Source organism: Lissotriton vulgaris, chromosome 5 (genome assembly GCF_964263255.1).
Source record: "Lissotriton vulgaris chromosome 5, aLisVul1.2, whole genome shotgun sequence".
Lineage (NCBI taxonomy): Eukaryota > Metazoa > Chordata > Amphibia > Caudata > Salamandridae > Lissotriton > Lissotriton vulgaris.
Window position 1 is genome coordinate 1548747571 of NC_141693.1, and position 12518 is coordinate 1548760088.

Below are 12518 nucleotides of genomic sequence, written 5' to 3' on the forward strand. Positions count from 1 at the left end.
GAAAGAGGACCTCTTTGACGGGTGCCCCTTTGTAGAGGAAAATAAGAAGATTGGGAACCATTAACAAAAACTGAGGTGGAAGATGAGGAGTATAATAAATTTATAAGGGACAAAATAGAAGGGCCTAAACTATGCCATTTAAGAGAGCGCATCATAAAAAGCCAATGAACGCGGTCAAAGGCCTTTTCAGCATCTAATGCAATGGCCGCTGTAGCGGAAGAACTCTTGGAAGCAAGATGAATGATATTTAGGAAAGCAGATACATTGCAATCAAGATTAATTAAATGTATAAGATGATAATTGGAACATCTGGAGGGGTCTTTATCTTTTTTTTTAGAAATGAGACAGATCATAGCCTCAAGAAAGGAGTCTCTGGCCTCACCATTAAGGAGAAAATATTGGAAAAGAGATAAGAGATGAGGCAAAAGAACAGAAGAAAAGCAAGAATAGAATTCGGCAGTGAGACCGTCAGGACCAGGGGCCTTGTCTTTAGGTAACAAAGACAAAACAGATTTAATCTCTAAGAGAGATCTGTCTTTCTCCATAAAGGAGCAAGTGGGAAGAGGGGAAGATCGGGGAGGTAACGAGTCAAAACAAGCATTTGCAATGCAATTGGTCTCGGCTTTGGGACCTTATAAGCATTTAGAAATTGCAACAGATTATCTTTGTTGCTACATCTACTACTCTCTAACGTGGAAGCTTTGACACTACTAGGCACATTAAAGTACTGCAATGAGAAGTACTTATCTAGAGTGTTATTTGTGTAAAACTGGTAATTTGAACTCACATGTCTGAAGTGGTTTCCCACACAAAAGTTTGCATAATAAGCAAGCCAGGTGTGTTCAAATAAATAAAAATAAATTGGTAGTACGGGAAGGCAATAGTTGGGAGTAGGACAATCTCTACAAGGCAATCCTAAAAATGTAACAGTTCAAACACAAACAGTGAAGAAAGAAAAGCGTTCCTGTTTCTGTAGGCTACAAGATCTGTAACGGTTTGTAAATGCAGACACTCCCTGACCAGGCAGGGAGATTTGCACTTGGCATCGTTTTGTTTGATGCGTGGGGCAGCGAAAGTCCAGACGTGGAAGTGTTGATTCCCAGCCTCTCCACAGGTAAGTATGTCTGTAAAATACTTCTGGGGAACCATGTGATCGGCAGACTGCTGAACGGTCTATATGCCAGGAGAGGGTGGATAATGAAAAAAACTGCATCTTCGTTCACCTACAAGGTTATTAGCCATAAAATTAAGACATACCAATAACCAGCTAGCAATACCACCAACCATTTAGTCGGGCCTTTCTTCTATGCTATTTTCAATGTGTATTCTGCGATATCTTTCCTACAACGTTTATTCGTATTCTACCTGTGATCAATTACTAAGGGAGAAATACTTTGACGGCACCTTTTACTCACTTAACTGTTTTTGATAATGACCCTGTTTTGTATTAAGTGGCTCATAATTGTTCCACCTCTCGCCGACCGGTATTGTGAGGAGTCTTTCTAGGAGGGCCAATGCTGTTGTGGCCATAGGCAATGCAAGTAAGGGCGTAGCTTAAAATATCTAAGCTAAACATCTGTTTTTACAATGTTTGTTAGCTCTCCCTGACTTGACAGAGGAGGAACTGATGAGCATAGTGATTTGCCCCAAGATCACGCAGTTTGGTCAAGAATGGCATTTGCGGTTAGTCATAGTACCCCGTGCTCCTCATCCCTGCAAGCACGTCTGTTTCACATCCTCTTCACCTGCATCAGCATGAATCCTGGAGGGAAGGTAGAGGGAAAAAATCAAAGCCTTGCGGGTCGTGATCAGTCAGAGATCTCTACCAGAAAATAAACACGTACATACATAAATCTATTTTGAAATACGTTTTCAGGCCCCAGACTGGTGATGCAGCAGGGTGGTCAGAGGGATGGGTCCTTGGTGGCTGTCATAAGGCGTCAGGAAGGTGTCCCTGGATGGCAAAGGACAGGTGTTGCAGCAGCAAGGACAGGCTGGTCTACAACCACAGTATGTCAGTCCGAGCTCTGACTCTCCAGGCAGCAGCAGTAAGGTGAGCTAGTGCACTATGGGCAGAGGTCCGTGGTGGCGTGCTGCCTCCTCCTCCAGTAGAAGGCTGGGCTCGCCTCTTCCATCCACAGCTGCGCGCAGAGTAGCCGCCAATATCTGACCCTGGGGGCTCCGGTGTTGTTTGGGCAGCTTCGTCTCTGCAGCCCCAGACCTGGTGATGTGCCTGTTTCCAAACTCGATGACTTGACCTGCACTCCATCCATCTCTGCTAATTAGCCTGAAACTGCAAATAGAGAACCAGGAGCGGGCATAGGGCTGGGTGGAGGTGCTCTCAGTGGCGCGTCGCCGGGACCTAGCGCCCGTCGCCAACCGGGTACTGCAGGCCAGAAGAGAGAGAACTCGGCTCACCTTCTACACTCTGCGTCAAAGCGGGTCACCAGTCACCTCAGAAGAGGAGGGGATGTGAGCCGATGAGGATGGCTGACTCGGCAGCTGGAAATAAGCTCAGCAAAGCAACAGAATGCACGTGAAGGGGTAGGCAGACCATTAAAAAGTATGCTATCGCGTCTAGAACTTCGTAAGTTATATATTCACCGGAATGAATATGCCTGCAAAACTGACAGCAATATGTAGAATTGTCTGTTTTGATTTCCGTTCGAAGTTGTCAGCAAAGAACGTGTACCCTTTTAAATCACAGCAAACCAATATAAAACATACTCGCTACTGATGCCGGACTGTTAAAAACGGAACTATGGGGAGGCGTGGACTCTTCATGGGGGCGCCTCGTCCATGGACCTGGACCGGACACTGCTGCCGGGACGGGTGTGGTTGCAGGGGTGTATTGGGAGCAGGAGAGGAGGACACCGGCTAAGTGGAGCACACATAGGCGAGGCCACAAGTGGGGCTTTATGTGGTGTGTGCGTAGCTCGTGTGGTCTGAGGTATTGGACCGGGCACCGGTACCGTACTGGGGGTGGTGCGAGCCCAGTATATCACTGCAGGAAGCGGCGTGAACTCAGCAGACCGGACCGATATAATTAGCATCAAACTCTTAGTGGAGAGATGGGGGTGGGGGCGAGGGAGTGAGAGCAGTTGTACACAGCCGAGTGGGGGTACTGGAAGAGGGGTAAAGATGGTGTGTGAGGTGGCTAGGCCAATCACAGGTACGAACGACAGAGGTCACAGGACGCTTGATAAACAAGGAAGCAGTGGGGGCGGGTATGGGTGAGTCCGGGACTGCGTGGCGGACGTGATGCGCGCGCATGTTAATGCGCACTATTTTAAACTAAACACAATTATGCTGTGTGAGCTAGGATACTGAAGTTAGGCTGTGCTGCTTACGGAATGAACGGAAGTTACGTATGGCATGAAGAGCCAATAATGAGGCTGATAACACAAAAAAAGCACAAGTTAACAAATCGCAAGCCAAGAGAAAGTAGCAAGCAGTGGGCGGAGTTTCAACACCCATATGGATTACCAGATGTCTTGGAGAGACAGCGTATGCGTGCTGCCTAACCGAGACCTAAAAAAGAATCCAAATCAGCTTCTGAAGGAGCAGACTCAGGCGTATAAAGGGTCTTGTAGAAGTCTGTGAAGCACTGTAATATTTCTTCGTCCTTAAGACGAGGAATATCGTGATCATCAATAATCTTTACTATTCTTTATTTTTGCGATTTAATCTTTAAATAGTTCGCCAATAGTTTACCAGCACAATTGTGACCATAAAATTTAGAGTTAATTTTTTAACAAAGTCCCTGAGACGACTTCTGTAGATTTCTTATTAAAATCTAGCTTTGCTTGGATAAGAGTCTTAAGAGTGTCTGCAGATTTAGAAGAAAAATAGGCATGCTCCAATTTCTTAATGGAAGAGAGCAAAGTAACGCATTCCTTGCAATATTGTTTTCGTTTACGAGCTACATAAGCTATAATGAAGCCTCTAGACGTTGCTTTGAAAGAATCCCAGACAGTATGAAAGGGCATGTCTGGGCTGATGTTAAGAGTAAAGAATTCAAAAATAAAATCTTTGAACTTCTCAAGAAAAGAAGGATCTTTAAGGAGATAATTATTCAAATGCCAGCAACAATATTTAGAGGATGTAGAAGGAAGATCTAAACTAATCAAAACAGGGGCACGATCAGAAATAAGAATTGAGCAAATCTCTGCGTGTAGTAAATTTGGAAGAAGATGTGGGCTTAAAAATATATAATCAATTCTGGAGGTAGAATTATGAGTGGGGGAGTACAAAGTATATTCTAAACTATCAGGGTTAAATATTCTCCATGCATCAACTAAGCCCCTTGTAGTAATGGTCCTAGCAAATGTTTTTTGCATTTTATTTAGACTATATCTAGAGGAGGATTTGCTATCTGTAAAAGGGTCCATAATCTGGTTACAGTCACCACCCACTATGAGATTAGAACTACAACATGCATGAAGGGTATGCGACATAGAGTGCCAAAAATGTGAATAAATGCCTGTGGGGCTATAAATGTTAAGCAAGGAAACATGAGATCCATTAATAGTAGTGTGGAGAAGAAGCCAACGACCATTATCATCTCTCTCTTCTTTGTCTATTGTGAGGGGTAAGGATTTATGAAATAATATGACTACTCCATTTTTCCTATCTTTCGAAGGGGAAACTATAAATATGCCCTACCCATTGTTTTTTACGGTAATTAGCATCATTCTCATTAAGATGCGTTTCTTGTAGCATTGCTATTTTACACAAGAGCTTAGAGAGGTGAGTAAGAACTTGTTCTTTTTTTTAACTGGGTAACGCGATCCCTTGACATTCATAATTAGAACATTTTCAGTCATTGCAAGACAGAGAAAAGCATTAATAATGACACAATCAACATACAACTCAACAAAAATATAGAATCACTATAAAGATGTCCAACAATACCAGAATTAATGCAAGTAAAAAGAAAGATACAAAATGGTAATTTAAAAAAGGAAATAGAGAATAAAAAACAGTGAAGATACAATCAGATAATCAAATGTAGAAAACAAAAACAAAGAAAAATAAGTAGAACCAGTGGATAGATAGGAGAGAGTAAAAGAGAGAAGAAAAAGAAGACAAGAGGAAAAAGAAGAGAGGTAAGGGGAATAGAAGATAGAAAGAGAACAATTGACCAGAAGTAGAGAGACTTCAGTCAAGAAGAACGGAATAGATAACCAGAGTAAGGTAAATTACATCGGGAGCGGGGAGCTGCGGGAGAGTACAGACAGCAAAATCACCCCGGAGACCGAGATCCAATAAGTCTACTACATAACAGAAAAGAGCAAATAGATAATAACAAATCTGGGGAGACCAACTACATGAATGTAAATAAAACACGCAGACAATGAAGGTCAAAAATTGCAATCAAAGGTTTAGCACTTACCAGACTTAAGTAACAGTGAAACCTTGGGGACGGGATGAAGGGGCAGGAAGGAGGAAGACATCTAGGGAATGGGTCGTCACGAGATGAGAAACTACAAGGAGAACCAAAGAACAATCACAATATGGAATGCCCATAGAAAAGGGTTAACAGGCCACAATAGTAAAAAAACAACTATCAAACAAACATGAGCTACAACATCACAAAAGATTATTAACATAAAAAAACCTAGAATAGGAACGTCAAACTGAAAAGTACATAACGGAACAGGCTCAACTGTGAGATCCAAGACCCTCCAGAATCCATCTCTTCCCCTTTATGATACGAGATAAATTGTCTCAAGTCTTCAGGACGGTCAAAGGAATATGACCTCTCTTAATAGGTAACCTTGAAGAAGCAAGGGTGAACCAAACCATATCTGGCATTCATGGATCGAAGAGCCGGGCAAAGTGAGAGGAATTCCTTGCGACAAGCTGCAGTGGCACGGGCTACATCTTGAGAGAAGAAATCTTTTTGACAAGACACATCATCTGTTTTCTTGACTTTGTCGCTGTAAGGACCGTTAACATGTCAGTGTATTCCAGAAATAAAACCATGATTCCTCTAGGACGACTGGCTAATGATGAAGAAGATAGACCACCAGTTTTAGGGCCAATACGATGTGAATGTTGTAAATTGAGAGTTGTACCATCTTTGAGACCAACAATCTTGGGAATGACAGTTTTCGAAAAGACCAGCATATCAGACGCGCTCCTCTCCTTCCGAAATTCCATAAATACGGAGATTGTTGCGTCTGTTGCGATTTTCCAATTCCTCTGTTTGCGCCTTGAGGGGCTCTAATTCTTTAGACATAACCACAACTTGAGGTGTCACATCCTGAGTATCACTGATACGTTGTGCCACAGCAGACACTCTAGAATCCAGGTTAGACCACTTCTCGTCCAATCTCTGAAGAGTGGCATTAGTGTCCATAACAAAGGGTTTGAGAATCCTTATCTCCTCCATGAGATCCTCCATCGATATAGGTAATGGTGACTTGGTAGGTGAATTAGACTCCTTCCGCTTACGTTTAGAAGGAGTGACTGGACTAGTATCCTTGCGCGAGGAGGCCATACTTGCTGAGGGATTCATCTGACCCAACGAAAAAGAAGGCACCATGTAAGTGTATGTAATATAAGAGTGAGTGGGAGGCCACAAAAGGAGGTCCCGTAGGGAGCAGAGTGTAAAAAGTGCAATAACCGTTGAACTTGCTGCCTGCGTGAGAGAACAGGAATACTAATATTGTCACTCTGCGCTAGAGGATATCGTCCAATCAGCCAGAAAAACAGTCTGAACATGAGGAGTTTCACTCAGTCATTGACAGAAGTCTCACATAAACAAGCAAAAGTAAAGCAAACTTAATGATTGTAGCTTCCCAGTTGAACAGAAGTGTGAGGATTGTATGGTGACAAATAAATGAGGCAGTTTCAAAGCTTATTGTTAAAAGACGAGCACCCCATCATAAAGGTAAAGTTCAAGAGAAGGAACTTGAAAAAAAGGAGTATAACCAGCATAGTACAATGAGGCAAAGCATATGAAAGTCTTCACACATTGATGTGATGTAAAATTAGGTATTGCAGGAAAATGTACACAAAGGAAAGTATTCCATGTAGAAAAATAATTTCCAACAGTAAATGTGGCAGTCGGCAGACATAGGAGATGCCAATGAATAGTACTGCCAAGTAGTGGTCAGACAGAAGAACTACGTAAGAAAACCGTCACTTAGGGTCAGATAATGCAGAGAAACAAAGTGACCGTCTCATTTAATAAAGGAAGCGCTTCCCAGGCAAAGCTGAGAATGAAAAGACTGGAAGTTTAAATACATGAGAAAATTATTGGCCTCAGTCCTCCTTACAGGCATTGCAGGCAAAACCGTATATTCTGAGGGAGCTGGTTGCCGCGCTGAGGTGAGTAAAGCAGGAAACACAAAATGGCCGTCACGTTGGACAAATGACGCGCGTAACAAGCAGAGCTGAATTTAAAACATTTGAGGCAGTATTTATTTATTTTAAAGGTTTTATGTAGCGCTGGCTAGACCCGTAGGTATCAGAGCACTTTACATGAGTATAAGATCATAGTTGTAGGTTACATCGTTATAAACGTTACACAGTTATTAAAGCATGACAACATAGTTACTTGTAAGGTCGAGATAAACAATAAGCACATATACGTAAGGGAAAAAGCAGGCAAGGGAGAGATTCAGGGGAAGGGGTAGGAGCAGGGGAAGTAGACAGAGAATGAATGAGGGAAAGAGGAGGGGAGGGTGAGAGACACAGCATGAAAAGAGGATGGCGATGGGGACACAAACCGGTAGACTAGTCAAAGCTACGTCCCAAGTCCAGTAAGCTGTGATCCTAGGGGAAGTGGTATAATTTCCCCATCTCTGTTGCGAGAGGCTCCCTTTACGCAGTGGACTTCCCAGTGGGGTCTCTGACTCCAAGGCCTAGGCATAAATGCTGAGAAACCAGTTGGCCCCTTTCATCCTCAGAGAAGTTGCAGTCATTGCAGGCAAGGCGGGATGTTTAAGAGTGCTGGTAGCAGCGCGGAGAGAAAACTGCAAAAGGCACAAGATGGCGGCCGTGGTCCACACAGGGTATCAGGCGTTTGCAGGCTCACCGAGGAATGAAAATAGTGTCCTTTAATGGAGCAGGCATTCCGATGACAAACCATATGCCTAGGAGTCACAGCGGAGGTCAAAATCCGCCGCTCCTCGTATTTTGTTTCGATCTCGGTCAGGAGCGAGATCAGCCAGCTGCCATCCCGAACGCGCCCAAGCCATGCCCCCGTAATTCAAATTTTTCTTCTACCCATTGCTGCATAAGGCAATAGGTTAGCCCACATTAGCCATCACTAACATCAATGTGAATGACAGCATTTTACCCTTTCACAAGAAGCACATCCATGTACAAAGTAGTTGATTAAGTGCCAGGGAATACTATGCCAGTATGCGCTTATTGAGTTAAAAAAAATATTAATTTTTTTCCAAGGGCCAGCTTGTCCAAGAAAAAAACGTCTCGACAATCGTGATAAACCAAACGACTTTTGACAAAGCCAAAATGCTGGCATTCAATGCCTTACCTATGGACTTTGCCAACGAATGTTTTGATTTGGGTAAAACATATTTTTTACCTTACAATAAGGCACTTACGGACTAGCATAATAATAGAACAAAACTTATTTTAGGCAAAGATTTATTGCTCAGATGTAGAGATCGTTGGATAAGGATTGAAAATCAGCCACTTTGTGATTGCTGTGCGTTTTACTTGATTCAATTATTAATAAGAATGACTTGTAATGAAATAACATTCACCTGGAGTAACTAGTCTCTTGTGAATATGTAAAAGACCCACAATAGCCACATTTAATGTTGTAGCTCCCTGGGAGGTTACTTGGAGATGATGTGATCTAGCTGGAAAATTTAGCGTTCAGAGGCACAGGGTTCGAATGTACCTTTTCTTATCCCTCAGAATTCTTATTGGGCCATTGTGAACCTTTTGACTGCATCAGGTGCGAAGGCGCCTGTCTTATCTTCCACATCAAAAGTTAATAATACATTGCAACTCGTGTTGATATTCAGTGGAAGACCCTTTGCAGGTGTTGACTGGTCTCTTTTCAGTTGCTTATTGCAGTATTTTGGGGTTTTGAACTGGTAATGCTGAGGTGAAACTTTACCAAGGTCAGTATTAAGATGTGTGAAAGACAAAATAATGACATAACACTTTTTCAAACGGTGCCTCCAGTCGCGGCTGGCACAGATCGCGGGTAGCGAGGCGGGGAACGGGATGAGAGGGTTAAGGGGTGTTAAAAAATAAAAATACTTACCATATCACTGCGTCTCTCCTGCGTGTTGGACTAAGGCCAGGAACAGGAAGCTGCAGGAGGCACCCAGCTCCCCTAAGCCAATTACAACGCTGCAATGCAGCGGTGTGATTGGTGTGAGCGCTGTAGTTCGACGCTCAGATGGGGAATGGGAGCTTGGGTGTGTTCTCCACCCAGGCTGTAATGCAGCCTGGGTGGACAACATGCAAAGTGCGCCTCACTGTTTGGCTGGCCCGAGACAGCCCCAAAACAGTCATGTGCACTTAGTGTGCCCACCACTCCTCCTCCCCCTTCTCTGTGAGCATAGCAGCCCCGCCCGCAAAGCTGTAGCAGCAGGTGAAAATAAAAGGAGGATAATAGCAAGTAAAATTTTTATTTTTATTTTATTTGACTGCTGCAAAGCAGTGACTGGGGCGCTGTTCCTCCGCCTTAGCAGAGGAGCCACCACTGGGTGCTGCATAATTTGCTTTTTATTGATGCATAACTTATTAGACTCTGCCGCATAAATTGGTCGTCCCCTGCCATGTAATTACAGTGGCCTTCGCTGTGGGACGCAGTCACTTGGTCAATCCTAGGTACTCACACTCGCCACTAAGAGCAGGTAGATTAGAGTTTGAAGACCATCTTCAGTCTATGTACTCCGGCAACAAGGTCCTCATAGGGGCAAGCAGTTTGTCAAGGAATCTGAAGACGTTATTTAAGCCAAATAAATGTATTTTGGGGCTACCTGTCGACTCTGTGTGTGCTAATGCTTATCTAAATGATGGTGACATATGTATGTGGTTGCACGCTGCAGCCCCGTGAAATTGTGATGAATTTTAGACGTGAATAATTGGTGCTCAGTTCCAGCCTCCAGGATCCTGCTTTACCATGTTAACGCAACGCTCTTTTTGTGTTTTTAGTACTACCTGCTGGGACTGGTGCTGTTTCCAATCCGATTCCTCCTGGCCTGGATCTCCATGTTCCTCATGTGGCCCTTCGCCGTTCTGCGTGTGGCTGGTCTGTCTGAGGAAGAACTGCGGGAGCCAATCACGGAGCGGAGAAAGTAAGTGCTCTTGAAATCTGGTGTGTTTTTGGGCAGACTGGTCTACTACTGTCTTTGCTCTGCTGCAGAGCTAACATTACCAAACCTGTTTCTCTGGCTCTGTGTTCTCAGTGAAAAGCTTTTGAGCGTTTAGTCTTGTGAATGGTTTACTGTAATATGATTATGTGTTTGAAAAAGTTGGATTAGAGTTCCTATGTGCAGCACATGATTAGAAACCGGTTTAGTCTCCTTTAGTTTTGGCTAAGTAATTTAAGATTTTTTTGCGCTTTACTGGGTGATTAAGCCCCTTAACGTTTAGCGAAACAATATGTAGAGAGGCTGCTAAGTTCTTATCTGAAGCCATGGATATATGTTCGGATTATTGTGGTGATGGGCCGCCACGAGATTTTGTGTGGGTATGGTCTTGCTGTAACATGGATTTCCGCACACCTAGGTAGTCCCTGTTCTATGGAAACTCCAATAGATAGCGCTGCAAGCCTAGTAAGGCCTTGGGATGCGTTGCACACATCGCGGTGGTAGAGAATAATTAGTAAGTAAGAGGGAGCAGTGAAAGTGCGAGTATAGAAAGGAAAGAAAGAAGAGTAAAGAGTAGATAAAGAGTAGTACATAGCAGAGATACCCCTGAAACAACCGTTTTTTCAACCCTACAGCCCCCCCAACTGAGTCAGCCCCTCCTTGCACCCCTCACCCCTCCCTCCCCTCCCCCTCCCCGAAACTCGAACTGAAGAGCTGCAACAGCAGTGCTGTCGGCGCCCGCACAGGGACATATGTAATAAAGATGATAGATGATCCATTGTGCGGTATCCTTCTGATATGTTTTTGTGTTCAAACATCTTGGCAAAGTTCTGATAACATTAAGAGATAAAGCAACTTAAGTACATTCAACTTATATCATTTAACCATTTAACTTAGCACTTCGGGCACTCCGAAGGATGTCTGACGTAACGCCTTATTTGAAGAAAATTACAAAGTAACCAAAGAACTTCTTACTTGGAGAGCCCCTCTTTTTTTGCATATGATAGATAGAATTATTGCTAACAGTTTCGGTTATGAATAGGTACAGTTAGGCATTCAGGGGACTTGTGGAAGGTATAGTCTTTTGTATGCAAACATTATAACGTAAGGCTATGTGTAAACAATATAGCGTGTGTCGCTTGCTTAAAGGTAAGTAAAGCAACTACCTGGTAAATCAACCTCGTATTACAATCGACTCACATCAGGTTATCAGTGATAGTTAACGTACATTAAAACTCTCATCGACTTATAGGTAGCCATAGTATTAAGAGGCACTAGACAGTTGAGCACTGTAAGTAGTGCAGTGTAGTGCTGGAGCCCTCCCATACATGGAGATGAGTAGACTTACATCTTATACTAGGAGAAAGACAGGCTAAGTGAGGTGAGGGCTTGACACAGGGATGTCTCAACCCAAATTACAGTTTTCGATCACTGAGGTAAAGTTCAGGCTGAATTAATCTTTCATATCACAGCGTTTAGACATAACTGTCTCTATATGACTGTATGTAGACAATATATCGTATGTCGCTTGTTTAGTCCCACAGCAGAATATCAACAGGCTATCAGTAGTAGCTGATGATCAGAAGAACTCTAGACACTTATAGCTAGTGATAGTTAATGATTCTTAATGTGGGGTGCAACTCAGTTAAGCACTGCGCGTAAAGAAGACCATATTTACAGATTACAGAGTTTGATCAGTGAGGCTAATTTTCGTCTATGGAAGACAATGAGTCTAGGACATGCCGTTAAAGGCCGTTAAAGCTGGAGTGGCAGGCCGCCTGTATTCACTTTTCATATTTCAACATTTGGACATACCTGTCAATAAGATCATTGAAGACAAGGGCTAGAGATAGACCTAACTGCCTTTTTCTTGGGCATCTGTTTTTTTTTATTGGATTGACCCCCAAACGTGTCCATTTCTTGTTGAGGTTTGACGCTTAGGTAGCATGCTAAGTAATGCGGATTGGTGAATAGATGGGAGCGGCCATGGTCTGAGATCTTGAATTTCGCCTGGCCCGCAAAAGAGAACTGTATATCTTACGCCCGTAATTTCTCTGAGTGAAAGGAAACCTTTCCGTATTTCCACCGTTTCCCTTGAATAATCCTGGGTAAATGTGATTCTGTTACCTTCCCAGCTGATGCTGTGGTTTGTTCTAGCATACCTTAGGATGGCTTCCGCGTGCTGGAACCTCGGTGGTTTGCATATGA

General features: G+C 43.3%; 1 protein-coding gene across 2 annotated transcripts in view; it reads left to right on the forward strand.

Annotated features, from left to right (window-relative positions):
* Window positions 1–12518, forward strand: part of LPCAT4 (lysophosphatidylcholine acyltransferase 4) — a 592186-nt gene that overhangs the window by 247840 nt on the left and 331828 nt on the right. For both annotated transcript variants that reach the window (XM_086923609.1, XM_086923610.1), the window contains exon 2: window positions 10153–10295. In XM_086923609.1, coding sequence (XP_086779735.1) covers window positions 10153–10295 — 143 coding nt within the window. The remainder of the gene's footprint in view (window positions 1–10152; window positions 10296–12518) is intronic.